The following is a 27,252-nucleotide window of genomic DNA, read 5'->3' as shown; positions in this document are numbered from 1 at the left end:
TTAGGATTACTGACTAAATGTAGCTATAAAGTATAGTACAAAGGAAAGTAATATCTCACTGAAAGCTTTGGAGAGCATTTCTGAGATAACCTCAAAATATCTTATGTTACCAACAAAACTTTGATGACTTTTCCAATATCCACTATCACCTTCTTTCTTTAACCAGGCACCAACACTTAATTATCCAGTTTTTTGAAATAATAATTATTTCATAAATGCAGGATGTAAAGGCATTTATGTATTTACACAATGAAATACAATCTATATAATGTGGAAAGTTCATTGCTCCTTCTTGGTGTTAAAAAGATCCAGAAGCACAGTTAATTCCTACATCTAGAAAAGTCACTAAAAATGCATGAACAAACGTGTGTGGATTGTGTGAACAAACATACATCACATATATTTGACATTGGCAACTCTGTGATATGAGTGCCAAGGAGATGCCAGGGTGGGCTATTCTGAATAACACAATATCCCACTACATCAGACTTTCTAAAGATTCCCCATTGCTCTGCTCCAGGACCCCCACAGCCCTCCCCAGACCATTTTCCCAGAAGCTTCCTGGAATCTTTTAGGTACTCAATGGCACATAATAGCAGAGAATAAAAGCCCCAAGTTGTAGTAGCAGAGTGAAGTAGAATTCTAGGTATAGCCCATGAATGTGCTTTTCTCTCCAGCTGTTAATTTCAGATTTTCTCTTGGCTCAGCCTGACTCCTGTTTCTTTTCTCCCTTTTGAGATCATGTGAGTCCATGCCTAGTTTGATCAAGTTTGGTTTCTGAGTCTGAAAACCAGTTTCCCAGTTACTTTGATAATTCTCTCTAAGCTTCATCTCCACACTTCACACTGCCTTGCCATACACACCTTCTCTCTCCATATTGGATATTCTCTTTAACTGAGCCCCTAAATCAAGTGGATGACTTAGCAGATTCCAGCATCCCCCTTCAATATGCTTATTTCCATTAACTGGAAAGAGATTTCTGTATCAACTACAAAAAAAAAAAAAACCCAAAAAACTCTCCTTTAAACCAGAAGCTTAAAGGCTTGTCTTCATGTAAATATAAAGGCTTAAGAAAATTCATCTCTCTTGCATGACCCAACTATAAGATGTAAATGGTTTGCCTCTTATACTACATTCTCTTCCATGTGGGAAAAAAACTAGTTTATAGCAAGAGGGAAGAATAAAGCTAATCACAGAGAAGCCAGATGCAAGCAGAGAAAATACTGATACAATTTAAATTATTAGATCAAGTTATTCATAAATTCCTGCCACCTTCCTGTCCTTGGGTTCCATGGGATACCCAAATATTACATCAATAACTGTGCTTATGATAGTAAAAGAGAAACTAAACTTCTGTTGCTTGCCACTAAGAGAATGTAACTAATAAAGAATCTTATATAGTGAAGGCAAATTTTCAAAGAAGTTCATTAATTTCAACTGACGTGATATTTGTTAAGTGCCAGATCTGTGAAATACTTCTGACATAAGTGGGCAGGTGGTCACCAAGCCAGAGGAAGACTCTTCAAGCAAGGTATTGGCAGGGGTGGTAGAGCAGCCAGTCAGTCAAAGAACATACTCTGCGAGGCTTAGGTCCAACAAGTACAGGCTAACCAGTGGGAGGGTCAAAAGACCGAAGCCAGGCCTATACCTAAACTTTTAAGAAGCGAAGTAGAGAAGAAGAGAAACCCACACAGCCAAGTGACCCAGATACAGCAGGAACTGAATAGTAACATTGATGCGGCTAGGAAATGTGCAGGGATTTCAACTGACCTGGAACATGCAAGTAGAAGGCAAGTAGTTGACAGTAGGCCAAATTAACAGGAGGTAAATATGGCAAGAATAACTTGTGAGCTGTTTTGGGAGCATAGAATCTTTGGCTTATCTTCTTAAAGGACAAGGCTCCTGAATATGCAAGAAGTAACACAGCCTCTATCTACAGTGTGGCATGACAACTTAAAACGAAATGGAACTCACTGACAGTTTTAAAATGAGTCCATTTTTGTGTGCATATGATTTCACTGAGATAGGTGGAGATCCCAGAACCTCAAGATAAATATCAGCTGGTTTAGATTGGATGCTACAAGATACCATATTAACAGTCTTTTAGCTTCACAATTCCCACAGAGGGCTGTCATCAGGGTGAGCCCCAATCAGACCATGTCCCAATCCTAACCAGGGAAGTAGAACATGGGGGTTACTACCCACATACCCAATCAGGTCTGAAATGAGATATCTCCCATTAAGTACTGAATTGGTATGCTAAAGACTGAACTCAGGACAAACGTTATTTTTATTAGGTTTTCTCCCTAATCCTCCATCATGTTGGCCCATTCTGGAAATTAAAAACTGGGATGTAGGTGGGGGGACTTCTGCCTCAACGTACTGCCTGTAGTTCTCTGTTAGACTGAAACCCTTTCTTCCTTCTCCTTCTTTCCCACAATCTGTTGGGTGGAGTCACACATCCCTAGTTGTTGGCAGGTAAGGTCCTACTCTTACTTGAAGGAGATACCAGGATTTACCTACTTGAAGGATCTGTAGTTGCCTGGTTGATCATCATCACTGGCTGAGCATCATGCCTACCTGGAATCTCATGGTACCATGACCCACCATACACAGATGTCCTGATATGTTAACACTGGGATGGATAATAATAAAGGCAAATACTTATATGGCACTTATTTATATCAGTTAACTTATTTAATCCTCACATAACCCAATGAGACACTGTTATTCTCAATTTACAGGTGAGAAAATAGAGGTTAGGTAACTTTCCCGAAGTCAGACATCTGGTAAATAGATTGTCTTCAAACCCAAACAATCTGACAGTCTGGCTCAGAGTCCATGCTCTTTTCTTTTTTAAGCTATATAATTTTATTTTATTTATTTATTTTTTTACCATATTTTAAATTTAAGTATAGTTAATTTACAATGTTGTGTTAGTTTTAGGTATACAGCAAAGTGATTTAGTTACACATACATATATGTAATCATTTTTATGTATTTTTTTCAGATTCTTTTCCATTATAGGTTATTACAAGATAATGAATATAGTTCCCTGTGCTATACAGTAGGTCCTTGTTGTTTATCTATTTTATATGTAGTAGTGTGTATCTGTTAATCCCAAACTCCTAATTTATCCTCCCCCTAACCCCGAGTCCATGCTCTGGACAATCATGCTCTACTGCCTTTCAGAATGGAATCACGCTTTACCAGGACTCTTTAGATTATTCTAATTTTGACTGTTTAGCAACAACTCAGAGGCCAGCTGAAAGCCAAATTAGACATCCACCTTGATCCAGGATGGTTCCAAAACCCGCCCCTCCTCCCTCTGGCCCTAGTGCATTGTATGAACAAGGCTGAAGTTGCCATGACTTAGGAGAAGGCTAAGCACAGGCACACACAGGCTGACTCAATCAGGATTTCTTTGAGTAAGCTCCAAAGAAACTCTTTGGTAAATTACTGATTAAAGACATATTGATGGTTATATGAGAGATGAGGAAACAAAACAGGAAGAACAAATCTACTCTAGAATCATAAAACTTGAAGCTGAGGCCTTAAGAATCATTTAATTCTACCTTTCATTTTACAAATATGAAATGGAGACAGAGAAAGGAAGAGGCATGCCCCAGAGCTCACAATTATTTAGTATCAAAACAGAAGACAGGATAATAGCAACAAGAATAACAATAATAAAATATTAAGCATTTACTGAATGAATATTATGTTCCACGGTTGTGATAAATACTTAAGATACATCAATGCATTTACTTCCCAAGACGTTCTAAGGAAAACATTATCACTCTCATTTAAAAAAAGAAGAAAGAAAAACAGAAAGAAGGGGAGGCTCAAAGTGGCTAAATCACTTGCCTAAGGTCACAAATTTAAGAGGTACCAAAACCAGGTGTCAAACCCAGGTTTTTCCAGCCCCAGAACCCATGCTGGTAACCACCAACATCTCCTGATTCTCTCTCCTGAGTTTTTCCAGTTAAGGCCGAGAAATGCAGTTATGTTCTGCCCCAAAAGTTGCTAGTTTCTCTTTGCCAGTCTGAAGAGAAATTTCTCATCGTACTGACTCAGATTCAATTCCCAATTCTCAGAGGGTTTCTAGGTCCCTTAATCTCTTTCAAAACCCCACTTAAAAAATGGGACAATGCTATTTTCCAGTTAACCTATTTCCCAAGAAGTTAGCTAGGGAAATAATGCATGTGAAGTGAGAAAGAGAGGAGTTCTATAGTTGTAAGGTTATATTATTTATTACTGTGGTTATTTCTTGCTTTCCTGGATTTTCTCTCCCTTTTCATATTCCCTCTCCGCAAGACCAGCCAGGTGGGTGCAATTTGATCTGAGTCACCACCAATAGTAGCACCAAGTGGTTCTGGCCTGTCACCTGGTTTGCCCTTACCCTGCAATGACATAGGGTAACCCCCATCCCAGGTGAGGACACTGAGACAATAACAGGTGAGTGGGTGAGTGAACAATGTGAGCACCCAAGGCTTGGCTAGCCAAGGCATAGCTGCAGGTTCATGGCCATGGCAGGATGTCTCTAGGGAGCAACTTTGGAGGAAGCTAATACCCTGGTTCCTCTCCCTAGCACTTAACAAAATGCAGGGATCATTACCTACCTAGCTTACCACCAGACTGGTTCAGAAAATGGGAAGAAAGAATGTCAGATATATGTTTGGCTTGAAATCGATTCATCTCTGCTTGCCTGAACTCTCTTAATAATAAAAAAATAATAATATCCTCACTCTACAGAAAACTGAGGCACAGAGATGTTAAGCAGTTTGTTCAAGGTCATCCAGCTGGTAACGGCAAGGTCAAGAGTCAAACCTATCAGCCTAGTTCCAAAGTGGGTAACACTTAAATACAAAATATTTGCTTCTGTTCCCTATTACAATTTCATACGTATCCAGAAGCCTGTTTTAGTCAACACAAGTTCTTTCACTGATCTTTGAAAATACACCATTAGTATTTCTTCCCTTTGGATTAAAGTGATAACATGTCTGTTTGATCCTCCCTTAAAACACAAGGTACTGTAATATTTTGCAAAATATGAATGATATCCTAAGGGCCTCAGTTAGGCTGAGTTGGGCACCTCTTTATCCCTAGTACAGAAAAGATGGGGCAGCGTGGAGAATGAGGCACAGAAAGTAAAGACCCAGAACTAAACAGAGTTTTCCTTACTATATAAATTTTCTCTAGAATCAATCCCACTTGGAGAAACAGATATAGATTGCTTGAGCTGTTATGAAGACTCTTCAGACCTCCATCCTACACCCTCTCCACATACCTCTTTGCAGTTAGTGTAAAAGGCTAAAATAAAAGACTCACCAAAACTAGGTCTGTAGATCATCACTCAAACTCAAATAGATGATTATATTAGATTGGCCACCTATATCATGCTTCATAATTTATGAAGTGTGTCCACACACATTAGATCATTTCATTCCCACAGGCAGAGGAAAGGGAACTAACATTCATTGACCAATACCCGCTGTGTGTCAGGAGGGACTGGTGGAACTTTCCCTTGTCTATAGGTAAGTAAACAGAACCCCAGAGTGATCCAGTATATTTTCCAGTATATTTTCCAAAGTCAGACATCTAGAGAAGAGCAAAGCTGAGATTAAAACCTAGGTCTTCTGACTGTAAGCCCCTTGCTTTTTCCATGGTGCCACAAATCCCACTGATTCAAACTGAGCATTTACAGATCTAACTGCTTCATTTGTGCAAATGCTCTCTGAAGTTTGCACGAAGAATGGAGTCATTAGCTCAAATCTCAGATGTGGTTTAGTCAATGTGCCCCATACCACAATAACCATACCTACTTAATTCACTGTTTCACTCCACGCGGTGCTATTCCTGGAAAGAGCCATGTGGGTACCATCTGCTCCATTTTGCAAAGCCACCAAAGAGCTATAATCTTAGCAGTACAGTTGTATTTTCCAGATTTAGGGTACCAGAATTCTGAGCAAGCTGTCAAATCTTGCTCAAAGCCAGTTCATCAGGCTGAGGTGGGGCCTGTTTCTTCTGTGGTACCTGGATCAGGGCCTTGCACACAGTGGGTGATCAATCAGTGATTGCTGTTTAGTTTTCTTCTCTCATCTCCTTTACTTCCATCAGGCCAGGACTCTCACTATACTCCAAGCATACGCCTTGCTTATGCCTACTCTAAGGTCACTGTTTACATTTCTTCCTTCTCCCACATCCTGAACCAATCATGGTCCCCTCTCCTATCTTCCTAACCAAGCTTCCTCCATCCTGCAAGGACAATCTAAAGCCCCAGACTCTCCATGAAAGCTTCCTCAATCCTCACTGCAGGCCTCAATCTGTCCAGCCTGCCCCTCTCAAATTTTAAAACATTATTTGTACTACTTCAGTTCACATTAAATTATAAATATAAAGGAAAAGAAATTACATGAAAGCACCAAGTTCTGCCATTCTTAATGAACGTTTCTTTCTGTTCTTACACGTATGTTGATGGCTAAGTGGTTCATGTGTGACATTTGCATCTCCTTGATGAAACTGTAGTCATTGTGAGGGCAGGGCCCTCATCCTACTTCATTCCTTCACCAGCCACTTCCACCAACACTCCTAACAGCACTTGTCATACAGTATACTCAAAAGATGTTTGTTAATGAGTTTTTAAACCTTTGGAACTAGAACCACAGCAACAAGAGATAAGATTCATGAGAAACCTGTGAGGCAACAGATTAGGTGAAATGGGTAGAAAGGGGTAATTGCATGCTTCCCTCTGGTGACAAGCTGTTGTATCACACTGCCTGGTGCTATTGATAGCATCTGGAGCTACCATGCACTACAGACCATGCTACTCGGAACCATGGCATGTAAGTTAGGGAAAGTTATAAACAGAAAGATTCTTCAATGTCTACCATATGCTGTTCCTTTACACTCATTCTTTTCTACTTCTCATTACAAGCCTATGAGTTGCATGCTATAATTATGCTCATTATACAGATAAGAAGAGTGAGGCATGAACCTGTAACAAAACTTGCCCAAGGTCACTAGACTAAAAATTAGTGGAGCCAAGGCTCACTCTTTTTGACTCCAAATCCATATTTCTGTGGTATCACCACCCTGTGTGGAGCAAGGAAATGTTCCTTGCTCTAATTTACTTCCCTGCTGTACATTTCAGAAGTTGGAGAGGTGAGAGGAAGCTTGGGATCTGGTGAAAAAGCTAAGGACTCAAAGATTGTCAAAAAAGTAAAATGGCATCCTCAGAATTTCTTAAACTTCTCAGATGAGCGTGAAGATATATCCCAAAAGATCCACCCCAAACTGGACATTTATTTGACATTTCATGTTTTATCTTTAAAAAAATTGTGTAGTTTTCAAACAATTTTACTCCATAACCATCTATTTTTTAATATAAACATGTTTCAACTTATTTATAATGGAGTAAACCTGACGTCTCAGGTAGGTCCTGCATGGCTATCAAAAATCAGGTACTCTATCTCCCTGGCAATAACCACAATCCAGCCAAGGAATTATGTCACTGGCATAAAGATGGCTGACTGGGAATCAGGAGATCTTAGTTTTAGACCCATCACGTTCAGTAACTCACAGTGAAAAGGCAATTCACTGAGCCTCCCAATTTATTTTTATATTTGGGAAATAAAGAGTGAAATGGATGACCTCTAAGAGTCTATGTCTCATCAAGGATCTGATTTCACTCATCATAAATTTGGACCTGCTGGGAAATACTGTAAAGAAGGCAGGGATGCTATACGAGTCTTCTTTCTGGATGGTGATGATCTCTGCTTTTATCATTCAGATACAGAAAGTCAGAAGACGTGACATTAAGAAAGGCATGAAGAAAAAAGACAAAAGTCAAATTGGGAAAAGATCAATAATATAAAGTGGCTTCTAATAAACTGGATAAAGGATGAGGTTCTGATGTCTTAGACAAGGCACCTCAAAAACCCACTTATGATCATTTTTATAATCTGTATTTTGTATGATCATGTTTAGACCCTGTATTCTGTTTTTTTGTGAATAAGTTACTTTTCTGGCCATAAGACCATGCAATTAGTGGCAAAATATTCTCTTCCATATTAAAGAGCCTAAAAGATTTGAAGTGAAACAGAGAATTATCACCAAGCTCTTTCTTCCATTCTTGCCTTTCTCCATGTTCTATATAAGCCTTAACTCCAGGAAAAGTTTCTTAACATCTAAGGTCTGCTTGATTTTTTTCCCCTACCAATCATAATTTGATACAAGATAATATGCTCAAAGTTTAAAACATAACAGCCATGGAGAAAGTCTTAAAATATTTCATATCTAGAATGTTTTTCTGGGGTGTGTATGAGAGGAAATGTAAGGGAGAGAGATGAAAAGGAGGTGTGAGTTTGGTTTACTATTTCATCATTAGTAAAAGATAATGTTCTTATGTTCATGTTAGGACTGGAAGATGTTTCAATACCTGCTTTTAAACGATGGCACTTGGGCTGGGTTGTGGAAAAAACAGAGTAGACGACATTTTAGATCAATTTCCCTTATTTTAAATTCTGAAAACATCTATATGTCTATTACTCTCCCTTCTATCCACTTTTTCTTCAAAATTAATGTCTTATTTGAAGTCATTTTCAATGAGGAAAAACATGGGGGAGAGAATAGATAAAAAGGAGAAGTGAATGTGGACTAGAAGAATAGGGGTTGGCTAAATACTGCCAGCATTTGCTGGTGCCAAATAATATATTCTGCAGATGTGTTTGTATACTGTCATTGACTAGGCAATAAACTCTTTGTTTCACAGCCAAGAGCCTACAAATCTCTAGGTCCAAAAATGCCACCCAGTTCCTAGCCCTGCAGCTGCCTTAGCTTCCCAGAGTGGCAATATCTATGTTACTTTGGGTTTCTCAGTTTTCCAGTGGCTTTCTTACCCTTTGTTATTCTGCAAGCAAGTGTTCTGTTCACCAATTTACCTCCTCCTGGGCCTAGGATAATGCTACAATTGTGCCTATCAGAGGAAAGATGAAGGGATATTATCTGTTGCTGTGGGCTAGAGGAAAGAGGGTAGCGGTGAGAAAGAAGAATGAAATGAAGAGAAAGAAGGCAGAGAGGAGGTTGTTCTCTGGTACATGGGGACTCTGTCACAAGTTGGAGAGTGAAATGACGGTTCCCAGGCTGACTCTCCTCTGTTCTCTCAGACCACTTTGTCCACTGGAATGATAAACTCAGATACATCGGAACCTTCACTCGTTTTATAAAGGATTTCCCCAACCAACTGGAAAGGAGATAATGACTTCCTTATGAATATAATGTTTGTAACCTTACATCTCATGACCCCCTCCTTGCCCGTTTTAACTTGACAAACATCATTTGCATGTTATGCTTTTATGTTATAGGAAGAGCACCTCCCAGCCCTATACTTGGAGTCAGCAGATGAGGCATCTAGGGACGGCTCAACCATTGCAGAACTTGATCAGGTCACTTAGCTCCCTAAATTATTTCTAAGGCTACATTCAACTACTAATATAAATAAGAATTGGATGATTCCTGATTTTAATACTAACCTAATTTTTAATATCATAAAAGCAGTAATAAAAAGAGTTTAGGATTTGGGTCATCTAAGATTTAAAACATTTCTTCTTACTTTTATGATGGTCTTAGCCCAAAAATTTAGCCTTTCTGAATTTTCTGTTCATGTACAAATGGAGATTATAAATTATTATTTGGTCAACCTCATGTGCTTCTTCAAGAAGCAGATGGGATAATATATAAAAACCCTATGCAAAACAAACAAACAAAACACCCTATACAATTTGTAAAAGGATACATTTTGGCTAATTATTAAAAATTAGCAACATTAATAATGGCAATCCTTACTGGTCACTTTCTTTGCTTAGCTGTTTTGCTAAGGGTTTAACTCACATTATGTCATTTAAAAAACCTAAAAATATCTGTATAATATCTAATTTTACAGAGGATGAAAGTGAGGTACAGAGAAGTTAAGCATTTACCGAAGATAGCAAGTGGTAGAGCCAGGATTCAGACCTAGATTTTTTAAGCTAAAACTCTGAATCTGAGCAAAAGTGCAGTAGACTGAGACTCTAGCCCTACTACATTATGTTTTACTACTTAACCACTTCTGACCCCAGCCACTTCAATTTTTTGAACTTCAATTTTCTTATGAACAATATGGGATATTAAAACCTGTCTTGCTTACCTTACAAAGTTGTAATGAGAGAGAACCTAGTTTACACTGCTTTGAAAATCGCAATAAGATAAAAAAAAGATAAGGAAAATATAAGGTAGTAGTAATAGTGTAGTGGGGGGTCTCAGCAGCAGCAATAGTAAAAACATTAGTACAGTATATTTTCTGGTGTCTACACAAGATAAAAATTAGAAACTCCATTGTTCTTAGGCATGTTCTGCTAAATAAAAATATCTAAATGAAGCTTAAAAGAGTACTATCTTTCTAGTATTAGCTTATTAAAGGTTTTGAGGGTTTGATATGTGTGTTTTAATTTTGTTTTGTTACTTGTAGGAGGACTGCTGTTATTAACCCCGAGCAACTGTCTATTTTTCTGTTCTGTAACAAATATGTTTGGGGCCCTATTTTTGTAATTTCTGGAGTAGGTGAGGAAAGTGGGAGAAGCAGAGGATGGGCTTACTCTGTTGTACCATAACATATATCTGCACTAATACCCCATTTTGATGAGTCAACACAAACATTTTACAATAAGCAATACTGATACAAAGAGAAGCCATCCTGCACCAGGTGTTAATTTTTCATGGACTCCAGATACCTATGCACAGAAATCACAAGACCAGCAGTCAAAGAAATGCAAACTGCACAAGAGAGGAAGATAACAAGATGGCAAGTTTTGTCTTTTGTTCAAAAACGAAAGTGACAATTTCATTCCGTTTTACCACAAATCTGCAAATGTTCATTCAGATCCAGGCTGTTGCAATTATCCAGGTCACTTCAGATATGATTCTTTCTTTCCCCTTTAGGTTGAACATCTCTATAGATTAAGTGTCACCTTTATTCCTTTACTAATAGAAATTCCATTAATAGCCTTGTTCATATTCTTTGGAAGGAAATAGACTAAAAACTGGGGTATTACTAGACAGAAGTGCAAAGTGAGGCTAAGAGGAATGAAATAGAAAAAGGCATCCGGCATGATTGAGGATGATGAGTCAAGTAATATTTAGAATCCAGAAAGGACAAAACACACTTGGAACACCATGAACTAGGACTGAAACTCATCATTGAACAAATCCTATTTAGAGCTGACCTGAGCTTATGATGGTTCAAATTTGACATCCAGGGGCTAGAGGCAGGGTCTGTGGAAGGGATGGTTGAGCTGAGGAGACAGGTTTCAAGGATGTATTTGAGACAAGAAGGATTATTTCCTCATTATCATCTCACTGCTGCCTAAGTTCTTACATTTTAAGTATTAATCAGCCCATACAGATTTGTTTAGCAAACATCATATTTAAGGCACTGTACTTGGGGCTGCAGAATCTAGGAAGAGGAAACACATGGTTTTGCTCTGCAAAGAGTTTACAGTGTCCTGTGGAAACAAGAGAAATCCCCCGAATGCTTCTAATACAAAGCAGGGGAACATCACAAGAGAAATAGGGCAAAGTACCATGGTGGGTGTGAAGGAGAAAGGCAGGTGGGATTAGGGTCAGAAGGCCTGGTTTCTCTCCTGGTATTAGCATCTATATGATTTTAAACAAGGTACTGATCCTCTAAAATGGAGACAATAATATTGGGGCCATTTCATATTGGTATTGCGATGATTAAAGGAGAAAGTATAGACTAAAGCTGTGTGGAAGTAGGTTTCCTACTCTTAGTTTTCTTCAAGGAGTGTTAATCAGGGTTGAAATGAGGGAGAAGGCATATCATTTGGTTACATAGTATGAGGTAAGTCTCATGGAAGGGGATGTGAGTTAAGTCTTGAAGGATGGAACTTCACCTTGAAGCTTAATGTACTCTGTCGATTTGCTCACCTTTCCTCCAGCTGTTGTTCTGCCCTTTCGTGTAGGGATGGATCCTGTCCCTGGACCACTAGCCACTAACCAGTCCCTGTTGTAATTAAGGTTCTCTGGTTGCAGGGAACAGAAAGCCACTTGCACTAGCTTAGGCAAAATGTGAACATATCTGGTTAAAAGGGGAAGAAGCTCAGCAGTTAGGTACTTGATAGATAGGAACTAAGAACTGGGAGTTCTGAGGGACCCAGAAAGCCAAAGTCCAGCCTCTCCCAACCTCTCACCATTTCTGGCAGACTCATCTCTCTCATTATCCTTCTTTGGGACCACTTGGTTTCTTATTTTCTTTTCTCTTTCTACATTTGTTTCATTCTTTCGTATTTGTGCACAAGCTTTTTCTGGTTCTCCATGTATATTTCCTCAGTTCCAGGCATAGACAGGTGTTAAACTGTGGGCCAGGCCATATGTAGTGGAGGTAATAAAGCTACGTCTGAAAGTCACCTCTTTGTCCACTGGAGATTTTCTTCTAAGGCTCCATAAGTATTCAGTTCTTCCTTTCTGATTGACCTACAGGATCTTTACCTTAAACAAATGACCCAACTTTCATCCTTGTTGTTCCCGACATTCCTTCCGAATGCTCAAAGAGGAAGATCAGGACTTGAGGAAAGTTGATAAATATCCCTCACTCCATACTGTTCTTTCATGCCTAAGTGCCTTTGCACCTACTGTTGCAGCCTCACTCTCCTCCTTCATCTGATAAACCACTATTTTAAAACCATCCAAAGACTTCTCTCCTCTTTTCAGTCTTCCTTGGTCATCTTTCCTCTCCATTCCAAGCAGATGGATCACTCCCACCTTGCTGCATTTACTGTGGTTTGTATATCCCCTGATTACTATTTTTAGCATGCTGTGCTGCAGTTGTTTTGGTTTCAGTGGTTTTCTCCTTATTCTAGAGAACCTATTAAGAAAATGGGCTCTGGAGCCAGATAACTTGTTTCAAGGCTCCACCTTTCCATTTATTAGCTATGTGATCATGAGGAAGTTACTTAACCTCTGTAAACTTTGTAAAATGGAAATGATAGATGGAAACTCTCACATCAGAGAGTTGCTGACAGAAATGAGTGAAATAATATGTGAAGGGTTTAGAACAGTATGTGACATACAATAGGTGCTCAATAAATACTATCACTTTTATACTAAAGTACCAAGTCCAGCATGTGTCAGACAGGATGTACTAACTGTTTGCTAAAGAAATTAACATGTGTTTTAAGACTACAAAATATTTGGGAAAGAATGATTTATTTGTTTTGTTTGTAGTGGCTTTGCAAAATATCTACAGTTGCTATACTATTCTGATAATATATATATATATATATATATGTGTATGTATATGTGCAATATTAAGTTACAATTGTGAGAAATGCTATGAACAACTTTCACAGGATAGGATTCAATTGTGCAGTACAGATGTATATGTAACTATTCATTTAATGTTTGTCTCATCCATTTGAATGTAAATGCCCTCAGGGTAGGGTTTGAACTTGTGCTATTTATTGCTATATGCCTAGGCATATTACACAATTTCTGATACATAAAAGGTATCTGATAAATATTGGTTAAGCGAATGATCAGATGGGAAACGAACCATGATTAAACATTAGTAAGTACCTTTACTATTCCTTTCTACTTGGAATGCCCTCTTCCACCATCATGACTACATATCAAAATTCTATTTGATCTTCACAACTCAGCTGAGATACCCTTCCACGAAGCCTGGCACCCCTCTTCTTAACTCTTATGGTAATTCATGGGTACTTAAGGGACTCAACACTTTTTATTTGGTGTTAGAGTGATTTGTGTGTCCATTTGAAAATTCCCGGTGGGCAGAATTCCATGTAAGTATCCTCAGGAATTCTCCTGATTTATTCATTTTAGTATTTGAACCAATGCTTGGCAAGCTGCATGACCCTCACATTAGACCAAATCCAAACATGATGACTAACAGCATAGGGAAAATCAACTTTGTTCATGGCAACAAAAGACAGTAAGGTACCATTTGGGCAAGGGGTAATGCAGTCTCTATTCCAAAGTGATGGTGTCACAAAGAAGTTGAAGTGTACCCTCAGGTCCTTATCCTGTGCCTAAGACCATGCCTAGAACATAGTAGGGGCTCAATAAAATCTGAGTGAAGTGAACGAACTAATAAGTGAATAGAAACACAGGCAAGTCTCTATGAAAATAACTACTAAGTATGGGACAGTTTTTTACTGACTATCTAGAAGGATGCTCTTACAGCTCCAGTGATGGAACTAATTTTTAGGACTTCATGAGAGAGCTTTTTCTTAGTCATTCATTCAATAAATATTTAGGTTACATTGGCCGGCACTTATGCTAAAGATGTGGGAAATTCTGCATTGCTGTTTTATACTCAAGGCTCTTGGGTCAAGTAGATGAACCTGTTTGAGAATCCAGGTTTGATCTCCACCTCATCATTACAGGGCATGATCTGTTATGTGAAATCAAATACTGAAACTTCGAGAGTCTATAATCTGTCTTCCTTCTTTCTACAGACTGTTTTGGGCAGTACACTATACAGGTAACAGCTGCTTTAAGTTTCCCCTCTCCAATGTATATTTTAGGCTGTATGTGGAGGTTCTCTGGGGAAGACTGTATTATAGCTTGAGATTTTACGTCAGGTTTATTATTAGTACACAGAACTGCACTGACTGAAAAACCACTTGTGATCTATGGCTTATTGCACACGTGAGAGATGGTCCAGACTATCTAGGTGGCTCTGTATTCTAATGACGTGTTAGTAATCCACCCTCACAGGAGATGAACAGACAGCTTGTGAAGTTTTCAGGGCAGTGTTTCTAAGATCAGCTACATCAATGTATGTCTATACTTCCTACATACTATTCATTTCCAAGTACTTTATTTTAAAAGATAACCAGGTCTATTCTAAAAGAGGCAACTGATTGAGTCAATATAGTTTTTCATTTCCTTAACATGCTTAATGCATCATTGTAAGGATATGTATTTTAAGGATTTATTTGGATATCCTAAATAATGAAGGGCATCATTAGCCAAGAATGCCACATATTCATGTATGTATATGTGTGTGTGTGTATGAAGTACATATTACTGGGCTTAAAAAGTACATAAAATATGGAATAAATGAAGTCCTTTTCTTGAGATCTAAATTATATATTCTAACAATGAAATAAATTGAGGCTCAATTTAAACAGAATTATTCTCAACTGATAGTAATATTTTAATAATGTCTATGTTCTCTAAAAGCAGTCTTTGTAAAATTATGATGACATAATGATACAGTTAATGCAAGACTTGGAAGAAATTTGAGAAGAGGTGAGAGACTGGCAAGTTCCTAATACCTGCTGAAAAAAGATTTAGAGCTGTCAAAATGAAGCAAAGCTGAATAAAACTTGAATACGTCTATGTGAATGCCTGCAGTATGGGGAAACAGACACGAGAATAGAAGAAGAGTAGCCCACGGACTATGGGAATTGAATCCAAGGCTACTTTTTCCCATAAAGGTCTATCTCCTGCACTAACACACTACCACTCCCACAATCACCCCATGGCAATGCTTTAGTCAAGGTTTATTGTTATCTCCAGATGTATCTGAATAGAAATAATTTTATGAGGTCAGTATAGACAAAGCTGGTGATGAAAACTGCCATGTAGTAACTCGAAATGCTAGAACTGGAGACTCTCATTAGTTGATTTCATTCATTCCTCACATATTCACCAAGCACTCTTTGTTTTGCCAAGCACTGTGTTAGACCCTAGGAATAGATGCTGCCTATATTCAAAGAGTTCGAGACAGGAAAATAAGAAAACAAACAAATATCAGTTCCTTTCTCCAACTTACTTTCCTTTTCTCCTTAGCTCCAAGAAGTTACAATATAATTAGAGAGACAGAAAAGAAAATACTTACAATAAAATATGTTGGGTGATAAATCAGCGGTGCATGCAAGGAACTGAGATAGAAGAAAATAATTCTGCCTAGCCAGAGAAAGCTCTACGAAGGAGGAGACACATGAGCTTCACAAGGGGTATCATAATCTTCTTGATAAAACAAAGGAGGAAGAGTTTAATAAAGATAGGAGAAGCAAACTATACACAGCAGATTCCGGTTCAGAGTAGAATAATTATAACTTAATCTGATTTAGAAAGCTTCCCACCATTAGTGTTTTAAATCCTTGCAAAAATTATGTTTTATGTCTTTAACAATTAAGATCAACTTACAGAAATCCAATTAGAGGAGAGTATTCAATGAGAAGAACTTTAAACATAGTACAGTCTTTGAAACAGGTGATTCCCAAGTTACAGAGAAAAATAGGGCATCTGACTTGAGTCACTTGAAAATAACTTGAATTTCAAAGAAGATTGAATCCAGCTATTTCTATGTCAGAAATAATGTTTTTCTTAAGGAATTCCAAATAATTTTTTGCAGGTCTTAATTTTTAAGAGTGTTCTCTTATTTCTAATAGATTATCTCAATCCTTCAAAATAGATCTATTTAAAGAATCAAATATTTTTATATTCTTCTTCCAAGTCCCATTTATCCCACCTCAGTCTATCAAACGTAGCCAGCCTGGTTCTTCTAGTTGGATAATTATAAGCACAAATATTATATCTTCAATGGAAAACACAATGGCATTGACTAAATTAATTCATTTTATATATCTATGCTTTTTTTTTTTTTTACAAATTTCTAAGCCATTTTTACAAATCTCTAAGTAGTACGTTACTACTAAAGGAACAATCACTTTTCAAGAGAGGTTTTATGGTAGATTTTACTTGGATAAGCAAAGAATCGAAATGTAAGAACTAATTTTTGGTTTCCTGATCTAGGTATCAACCCCACTGCAAAAGATATTCAAGCCATTCTAAGTACTTTGGGGGAACCAACCAGGAAACATACACTGTAAGCTGTTTCAAATATTAATATGAAGAATATCAATCTTGTGCCCTTTCTTTAGTACATGTTACTATTAGAACCTACTATCTTCAGTGGTATAAGTTTGCTTGGACCACTGTTTACTCTTTCTCACTGATCAATATTTGACCATATTAATAATTCAGATTTCACACAGAGCAAAAAGAGACATGTTTATCCCAAACAAGAATTACAGAGAAGATACCACATCTTTAAATACATAGAACACATGCCATTTATCTATAGCTATAAAGGAAAAAATAGGAGAAAAAGAAAAGAATCCCTAGGAAAATAAAAGGAAATTTTCCTTACCGGTATAAATGCATGTTGCATAGCTTGTTCACATTGTTTTAAGGAAGCAATAGTATCCCACAGAAGCTGATAATTTTCAGCCCGGGAAGCACTTTGCCGTTGCATGGCGAAAGCTAGTAACACTCAAACTGAGCTCAAAGAACCCAGTTGAAGGAGGAAAAAAAAACCCTGCAGATCTGTTACATAAACTTCTTAATTAGATCTGCTACACAAACTGCTATCTTAAGACTTAAAAAAAAATGTTAATCAGAACATTTCTTTTGGGGGATAACTGGGCATGACTTGAACAGAGACAGATGTTTTCATTGGGAAGGATTTTCGTTCCCACACTTGTGAAAAGCAATCCCATCAGTGTTCCCCTGTCTTTACATGGGTCTGGCGAAACTGCACATACCATAAGTGTGTGGGGGGAAAGAAGTAGGTGGGAGAGAGATGTAAAAAAATATTTCCACCAGAAGATTTGGGTGGCAGGCCATGGAGGTAGAATTTGAGCAGCTTGTGAAAAGTAGTGAAATTGAAAGGGTGGGTTACATATGCACATATATGTACATAGGCAGGTGTGTACACTTGTCGGCTCTGTGTGAAACACATGCCTTCTCACAGTGTCATTTAATATGTCCAACTCTCCTCTCAGTTTAGTTATGATCTAGATGTGATATATTTTCCATCTACAGAGTATTACTGCCTTTATTAACTACAGAGTTATTTATCTGGGATTATTTCTAAAGACTAGCCAGAAAGTTCGTGAGCATAAAATGCAGTCAAATATTTATCTTAAAATTTAAGAGCAATTAGAAGGTCTTTCTGTTGTCTTATATATTAGGTAAGAGTCACAGTAATTTCTTCTTCTAGGTAGAATTTACATAAATAATGCCAGGAGAATTGAACCTTCACATATTCTTGGGACCTGAGAGTGGGCTACACATAATTGGAACGTGTTAATCCCAGAGAAATTGCTTGCACACTTTAACAAAAAAGGTATAAGCACTAAATAAAATCTGAACAACAGAATATAGCAACATCTTCTGAGTGTTCCTTAATTTAAGCCTACAAGGTAAGGCTCTACTAACTTCCCCCCTCCCCCCTGCCCCACAGACTCTGTGGGATCGTTGAGGCAGGCGGTAATGCACCTTGTAAGGTACTGAGCACTTTGAAGTTCCAAAGGAATCTATGCTCTCAGGGCTAGTTACACAGCCAACAATGGGAATATTTATTCAAATATTTCTAGAGGTAAGGGGTAAACTGAGGGCAACACACAGCATAATGAATAAATTGTGCTTTTAATTGACCTAGAAAATCCAAGGAGTGTAAAACAAGGTACAAACTGTAGGAAACAGTGTGATAACATAAATGAAGGATTTTTGCTGTATTATTTTTAGAAGAGCTTCATGATTTGGGTTACCTAGTTTTTCTGCATTTGTACCCTGGTGATGGTGGATTAGTTCATACTAATGACCTGGTGGTGTGAAAGTCTCAAAGGCAAAGTTTTCCCCTTATCTCAATTACTTTTCAATTTGGAATGGAAGGAATTACAAGTAGATTTGATCTTTCAAAATTTCTACCTGGGCTAATTTGTAAGGAGATTGTTTTTCCTTAATATTTCATGAGTACACACCATAAGGTTATTGCCATTAGACAGTTTATTTTTCAATATCAATTCAACCAACCTTCTCTTTTTCTCATTCATGGTGTTCTGTTCAACTCACACCCACAGTCTCTCCTCTGCCTTCATTCCTGCCCTTATACTCTTCCATCTGCCCCAGCCACATGCTTCTTCCTCATGCACTGTCAACCAGCCAGCCCACAACTCCCAGAAAATATTCCTTCACTAGTGGATGTTCCATATTTATCAAACAACAGGAAAATAAAAATTGTTTTCTAAGTTATCCTCCAAAAATTCTAAACTATTCTTTCTGAATTCCTTGAGCAAATTCCAGACCCCAACCTCTGGGTCTTCTGTCACGTCTTGGACTACTTCTATCTCTTGTTCATCAGATCCCTTCTGCTTTTCATTTAAGCAGCATCTTTTAAAAGGTCCTTCTTTCCTTACTCTTTGACAAAAGGGTAGAGAATCCACAGTCTCTGCATGTAGAACCTCTACATAAAAAATGCCCTTTGAGTCATGCATTCATTCATTTATTTATTGGTCCAACAAGCATATCAAGCATCTCCCATGTGCTTTACTTTTTCATTGTATTACAGGCAAATGGATATCAGATGTTGATTTTGTCTTGAAGGAACTTAGAGTTTAACTGAAGGCATGATACATGGGCACAAATAACAAAAAGACAAGTTAAAAAAGGATAAGTTCCATAAAAGGGTAGTATAAACTATTCACGAAACAATGAACAAGAAAAATTACATTAACTGGGAAAATTAGGGCAGCTTCCAGAAGATTTAGCACTTAGCTAGAGCTTGAAGTTAGGGAAAAATTTGGACATGCAGAGATAGGGGACATTCCTGAGTAAGAAAAGGTAGAACAAAGGCACAGAGTGGGAAAGATCATTACTGGTGTTTTGGAAAGAACATGACACCAAGAAAGCTTAATACTCAAGACTGTTACTGGAGCCAAGTAACAATTATTGAATAAAATTATTACTTTTGAATAAAAAGTCAGTAGCTTCCTATTCCTAATGCTAATCAATCTTAACTTTAACTAATTCTTAGAGCATCAGTGTGCATAAATTCAGGGAAACTAAACCTCAGATAGTAAATTTCATATATTTATTCCTCACTCTTTAAAATAGAAACATTGATATACTTTTGGAGGCTTTAGGTGGCTCAATCATTTAGGCCATATTGCTTAATTATTTAGTTTTTATTAGGTACATATAGTGTGTTTTGCACTCATGCCCCATCACTTCTATAAGTTCTAAAGTCTATTACCTTTGGTATTCAAATGGAGCCCACCACGAGTCTCACCTGATCTAATATTTGACATAATTCAATTTTGCTCAGTTTAACAAACATTTATTGAGCTCTACTATGTGCTAAGCACTGTGCTAGAAACACACAGTACAAAGATAAATATTATATAATTTCAATTCTCTGCTTCTTTTCAAGAACCACTCAGTGTGCATTTGCCTCTGTCCGCAAAGTAGAATGTTGTACATATTTTTTTTCCTGCTAGCACAATGTCTGATATGTAATGGCTACCATTTTTCTGTTAAACCCTAGTCACTAGGCCATATGTCCATCATATCTAAATATACTGTCATGCTCTAAATTAGATTACAGGCCTCAGAATGTCTGAAAGTACTTTTTATATGGTTGGTACTATTGCCATGCTCAAAAGGTCTGCATTTGAATGCTTTCTGCTGGTGATTGGTTTAAATATAACTTAATGACAATAAAATGGAGTAACAGGGCTTAGATTTACATTCCTATCTGAAAAAAAAACTGAACAAAATATATGAAACCATGAGTTTCAAAAATGGACATCAGAGAACAAAAAGTAGTGAACTCTAAGAGACAGGAAACAAGATAAGTCCTATGATTGCCCCATTTACAACCTTGAATATCTAGGCCACATTGCAGGAGAGTGGATCCAGTTGGAACCCAGTGGACTTCATGAATTGAGGATATAAAATTGGTTTTCTGGAGAAACCAAAGCAACAAGGAGAAATAGAGAAATTCATGATTATAGTTGGTGATTTTATTATCCTACTCTGAATAATTAATAGAAAAAGCAGGCAAAATCTATAAGGATATAGAAAACCTTTACAAAACCATCCATCGAATTAGGCTAATATACCTTTAAAAAACATTTCACCCTACAACAGCATTATTTTCAAGTGCTCATGGAACATTTACCAAGGTAGAACATATTCTGAGCCATAAGTCAAATTTTAATACATTTAAAAGGATTCAGGTCAAAGAAAACATATTCTCTGATCATAGTAAAATTAAGTTAGAAATCAACAATAGAACAATTTCTGAAAATTCCCAAAATATGTTACAATGAAATGACACACTTTTAAATAACCCATTGGTCAAAGAAGAAATCAAAAGTAAGTTAGAACGCATTTTGAACTGAATGAAATAAAACCACAACATATCAACATTTGTTAGATGTCTTTAAAGCAGTAGTTAAGGGAACATATATATCACTGAACACCTATATTTGAAAAGAAAGAAGGTCTCAAATTAATGATCTCAGCTTGCACCTTATTAAAATAAAAAAATATAGCAAACTAAAATCAAACAAAGCAGAAAAGTTAAAAGATTAGAAGGGAAAATAGAGAAAATAAATAAAACTAACAGCTAGTTTTTTTGAGAATATCAATAAAATTGATAACCCTCTCGCAAGACTAGTGAGGAAAGAGAGAAGAAATAAATTATCAAAATCAGAAATAAGAGAGGTTGCATCACTATGGATTCTACAGCCATTAACTGGCTAATAAGGAAATCTCAAAAACAAGTTTATGCCAATAAATTTGACACCTTATATGGAACAGACAAATTCCTTGAGAGATGTAAACTACCAAAGGTCACTCAAGAAAAATAAGTACCCTAAATAGCCATACCATATATCTATTAAAGATATGGAATTTTTTTTTTTCCAGTACATGGGCCTCTCACTGTTGTGGCCTCTCCTGTTGTGGAGCACAGGCTCCGGATGCACAGGCTTAGAGGCCAAGGCTCACAGGCACAGCTGCTCCGTGGCATGTGGGATCCTCCCAGACTGGGGCACGAGCCCGTGTCCTCTGCATCGGCAGGCAGACTCTCAACCACTGCGCCACTGGGGAAGCCCAAAGATATGGAATTTTTAATTAAAAACCTAACCACCAGGAAACTCCAGGCCCAGATGCCTTCTGATGAATTTTATTTAAGGAAAAAAGAAAATAATTCTATACAAATTCTTTCAGAGAACTGAAGAGGAAAAAATACTTCACAACTTGTTTTTTGAGGACAGCATTACCCTGGTACCAAACCAGATGAAGATATTACAAGAAAAGCAAATATTCATATGCCCTCATTAGTATATATGAAAAAAGTTCTAAACAAATTTTAGCAAATTGAATCCACCAATATATAAAGGGGGTAATGCATCATAATCAAGTAGGTTTAACCTTTGAAAATGTCTTAATATAATTCATCATATTACAAACATTTAAAGAAAATAACCAAACAACCAACCAACCATATGGTCAATAGGCACAGAGAAAACATTTTGCAAAATCAAGTATCAATTCCTGGACAAGAAAAAAAAAAATCTCAGGACAAGATAAGGATGTCCCTTTTCACCACTTCTGTTCAGCATTGTCTAGAAGGTTCTAGACAGTTAACAAGTCAAGAAAAAGACATAAATATTGGAAAGGAAAAAATAAAAGTATCTTTCTTTATATTTGACATAACTGTCTATGTGGAAAATCTCATAGAATCTAAAGTAAACTTTAGAATTTATAAATGAGTTCAGCAAGGCTGCAGAATACAAGATCAGTATACAAGGACCAACTGTATTTCTCTTTACTAGCAATAAATAAATGGAAGGTGAAAAAAATAAATTTATAAAAAATATAAAATACTTAGGGATAAATTTATAAAACCACAAACCTTTCCTCAGTGAAATTAAAGACATATAAATGGAGATATATGAAGTTCTTGGGTAATAAGACTCACTATTTTTAAGATGTCATACACTGAAAATTAATTTATAGGTTCAGGGCAATGCATACCCAGTCAAAACCCCAACAAAGTTATTTGTTTGTTTGCTTATTTGTTTGTTTTAGAGAAACTGACAAGCCAATTCTAAAATCACATGGAAATTCAAAGAATTTAGAGTAGCCAAAACAACTTGGAATAGCACGGAACAAATGGAACAGAATAGAGACTCCAGGAATCAACCCACACATTGATAGCAAACTGATTTTCAACAAAGGTGCAAGGGCAGTTCCATAAAGAAAAGGTAATCTTTTCAACAAATGATGTTGGAACAATTAGATATCCATATGCAAAATAACAAACTTTGATGTATACCTCTTACTACATATAAACTCAAAATAGATTATAGACCTACATGTAAAGCCTAAATAAAACTTCTAGAAGAAAACATAGAAAATCTTTGTGATCTAAGGGTTAGATACAACACCAAAAGCACAACCATAAGAGAAAAAAATTGAAAAACTGGACATCAACAAATGGGAAATTTTGTTTCTTGAAATACTGTTAAGAGAATGAAAAGACAACTCATAGAATGCAAGCAAAACTTATAAACTATATATTTAACATAGGATTTGTTTCTAAAGTATATAAAGAACTCTCAAAACTCTAATAAAAAATCCAATTAAAAATGAGCAAAACATTTTAACAGACACCATCAATGAAGAGATATATGTATCAAACAAGCATGTGAAAGAGTGTCAACATTGTGATTTACATATTAGAGAAATAAAAATTAAAATACACTATTAGAATGAATGATATTAAAAAAGACTGACTATATCAAGAATTGGTAAAGATGTGGAAGACTGGACTTCTCATACAGTGCTCGTGGGAATATAAATGCTACTTTCCCTTTGGAAACAGTTCAGTGGGTTCTTGAAAAGTTAAGCATGTACCTAGCATAATTTAGCCATTCTACTCCTAGATATTTATCCAAGAGAAATGAAAGCATATGTTTATTTGAAGACTTATATGCAAATAATTATAGCAGCTTTATTTGTAATAGCGAAAAACTGGAAACCACAGGTGAGTGGATAAGTGAGTTGTGATATATCCAAACAATGGAATACTATTCAGCACTAAAAAGGAATGACCTCTTGATACACATAACACATGGATGAATCTAAAAATAATTATGCTGAATGAAAGAAGAGAAATAATACACACTGTATGGTCCCATTTATATAAAATTATAGAAAGTGCAGGCTAACCTATAGGGATAGAAAGGAGAAACTGGGAATGGGGAGGTTCAGTGGGCAGGGGGAGGGAGTTGGATGAAGAGATTACAAAGAGGCATGAAGAAACTTTTGAGGGTGAAGGATATGTTCATTACCGTGAATGGATGGTTTCATATGTCAAAACATCTATTTGTACTTCTTAAATATGTGCAGTTCATGGAATAGCAATAGACTTCACTGAAGCCATTTTTTAAATTTCCTTAAAATGTTCCTAGAAAAACCATCAGAAAGTCTCGATCTCCTGGACTTTATCCAAAGTGACAATTTCTGTTATCATTTAATGTTTTAATCTTGTAGTTCTATCCATCTGCCCAAGGTGGAGAGGGGGTTAGAAAGCACTGACGTTCCCACAGGAAGGGAAGCAAAGAATACAAAAAAGTTTAACTAGAGGAAAGGGCTGAGATTTCATATCCAGGGGCCTTACTCTTAGTTATGATTCTTGCCCTAATTAGCAGTAAGATCTTGGTTCAGTCATTTTGCTTTGACAAGCTTCAATTACTCATCTACAAAATACAGAAGTTAGACTCAATCATCTCTCAAGTGTCCTTCAGAGCTATAATTCAGTGATCTATAGATAGATTTTAATCCTCAATAATCCCATTTTTCTCTCAACTAAGCATTTACAACTATGGCCTTAAATTTAGTAAAAATATCCCATGTAATTTTGAATTGTACATTATCGTGCATGCTGATAATCTCTCTAGTAAGACAGTAAATTCTTGAGAGTAGGCTCCTCCATCTTAAAATTTCTGGTTTCCTCATAACATTTCACGTTCAGAGCCTACATCATTGTAATAGTGACATTGTAATTGGTATTAAAATTATAAAGATAGAAATCTACCATTGTACTTCTTGAAAAACTACTTTCCTATGCAGCACCCATCTTATTTCCATGAAAGTATTATTCTCAATTTACAGATAAATAGGGCCACAGAGGCTAATGTAACTTGCTTCACCATGTACCAGCCATGTGACCTTGGACAAGTTCCTTAGTTTCTCCTTTGCTCCCATTGCTCATGTATAAAATAGAGATTATAACAGTACTTATCTCATAGGACTGTTGAGGATTAAATGAGTTAATAATTGTAAAACTTTAGAGCGGAGCCTAGCCTACAGTTATCACTGTTATTCTTTGTGAAATTAACTTTATTTTCACTTATTTAATAAGTAAGAATTAAATAGTAAGTAAGTAATAAAGAAAGAAGACCCAAGACAAATTCATGTTTTGGCTCTTTGTTCAACACACGTTTGATCACTGATCAGTAAATACTTAGGTACTTGCAGATTCACCTTTTCTGACAACCACACCCCAGTCTAAGTGTGTATCCTCCTAATGTTCTTTCTCCCTGAACCCTGTTTCTTTCCTTCATGTTTCCTATCTTAATTTGGAATATATTTATTGACTTTTAATCTCTAGTCTCCCCAACTAAACTGTAGGATCAGAAAAGAGAAGCCAGTGTACAGTCAGTGTCAGCACAGAGCCTGGAACATCATAGACTCTTTCAGTGTTCACTTGATATTATTTTTATTAATAGGGCCTAAAATAGATAAAAGCATATTAAAACTTCAAAAACATATGTTAGTATATTTACCCAAATCTTCTGTATTTCCAAAGATCTCTGGTGAGTTTGGCCATGGCTCTTATCAAAAGCTCATATCTGACCCATTTTCTCCTATTTAAGAGGAGTGACACTTGTTTTTTTGATGGGGTAAGACTCACACGACTTTACAGAAATAAAAGAGAGCATGAACTTTTACTGTATGCAATAGTGTTCCAGAGGGCATGATATGACCTGTGGGATACCAAAATTCATACAATAGAGAAGTGTGCTATATATTTGATCAATCAGTCAGTATATTTCATATGTGCTTAAGAAATGCAAGTCATTGTGGTAAAGTGCTATTCCATACACTCTGCAGTCTTTGGAATCCTAAGCCCAGTTCTATAAGGGAGAGAAAGCAGGGGATCCCAGAGAAGCTGACTGAAGCAGGCAGGACAACAGGTCTTCTTTTAATGTAGTTCTACCGAATGCTAGGTCACAGCATGTAAACCTCAGGCCAGAGTTAAAGCTAGGGCCAACCTGGGATAGAACTATGGAGCGGATCAAATCTGTCTTCCTCATCTTTGCCCACTTCAAGAGACCTCAGCCCTTCTCCTCTGGACTCTCCTGACAGAAGGAAAGCTACACAAACTCATTTACAGGACACTATTAAGAATTTACTGTCTAACCCACAAGGACCTACTGTATAGCACAGGGAACTCTGCTCAATGCCTCTCACTGTTGTGGCCTCTCCCGTAGCGGAGCACAGGCTCTGGACGCGCAGGCTCAGTGGCCATGGCTCACGGGCCCAGCCGCTCCGCGGCATGTGGGATCTTCCTGGACCGGGGCACGAACCCGTCTCCCCTGCATCGGCAGGCGGACTCTCAACCACTGCGCCACCAGGGAAGCCCTGCTCAATATTATGTAACAACATAAATAGGAAAAGAATTTGAAAAAGAATAGATACATGTGTATGTATAACTGAGTCACTTTGCTGTACACCTGAAACTAACACAACATTGTTTTTCACCTATATTCCAATATAAAATAAAAGGTTAAAAAAAGAAAAGAATCTTCTGTCTCCCCTCTACCCACTTGCTTTCTTGACTCCTTCTGAGAGCAATGTCAATCTTATCCATCTTTTTACCCCAGGTCCTAGCACATTACCTAGCATATAACGAAGGAGAGCAAAGGTTTGGTAAATAAATGGATGGATGTTAAAAGCATTGTACTTGATGTTTATAATAACAGGAATTCCTTATATTTGTAAAGCATATTTCGAAAGACAAAGCCCTTTCACAGCTAGGAATTCTATTTCCTTTTATTTTTTACCCTCTCTCTTTTTACTCATTTAAATATTAGCATGCCAGTGTATACCTCATTTATATTCTTGGCCCAGATTTCTTTCCTGAATTGGATATCCTGCTGCCTGCTGGTCATCTCCACTCAAATATCTCACAGACATCTCAGACGGAAACGCCTTCAAACTCTGAGCTCTTATCCTCCTTCCTCCCCCTCAAATCTGCTTCTCTTTCATTTCCTCATCCAGTAAATCCCAGCTTCTTCCACT

General features: G+C 37.1%; 1 protein-coding gene across 11 annotated transcripts in view; it reads right to left on the bottom strand.

Annotated features, from left to right (window-relative positions):
- DLG2 (discs large MAGUK scaffold protein 2) overlaps positions 1-27,252 on the bottom strand; it is a 1,239,088-nt gene that overhangs the window by 780,490 nt on the left and 431,346 nt on the right. For 4 of the 11 annotated variants that reach the window (XM_060105477.1, XM_060105480.1, XM_060105481.1 and 1 more), the window contains exon 1: positions 17,240-17,344. The exons of the other annotated variants lie outside the window; for them this stretch is intronic. In XM_060105477.1, the coding sequence (XP_059961460.1) occupies positions 17,240-17,344 (105 nt within the window). Of the gene's footprint in view, positions 1-17,239; positions 17,345-27,252 lie in introns of those variants that run through there. 11 annotated transcript variants of the gene reach the window in all.

The sequence above is a fragment of the Mesoplodon densirostris genome, chromosome 7 (genome assembly GCF_025265405.1).
Source record: "Mesoplodon densirostris isolate mMesDen1 chromosome 7, mMesDen1 primary haplotype, whole genome shotgun sequence".
Lineage (NCBI taxonomy): Eukaryota > Metazoa > Chordata > Mammalia > Artiodactyla > Ziphiidae > Mesoplodon > Mesoplodon densirostris.
The sequence above is the reverse complement of the archived record's forward strand: the minus strand, read 5'-3'. Positions and strand labels throughout refer to the sequence as shown.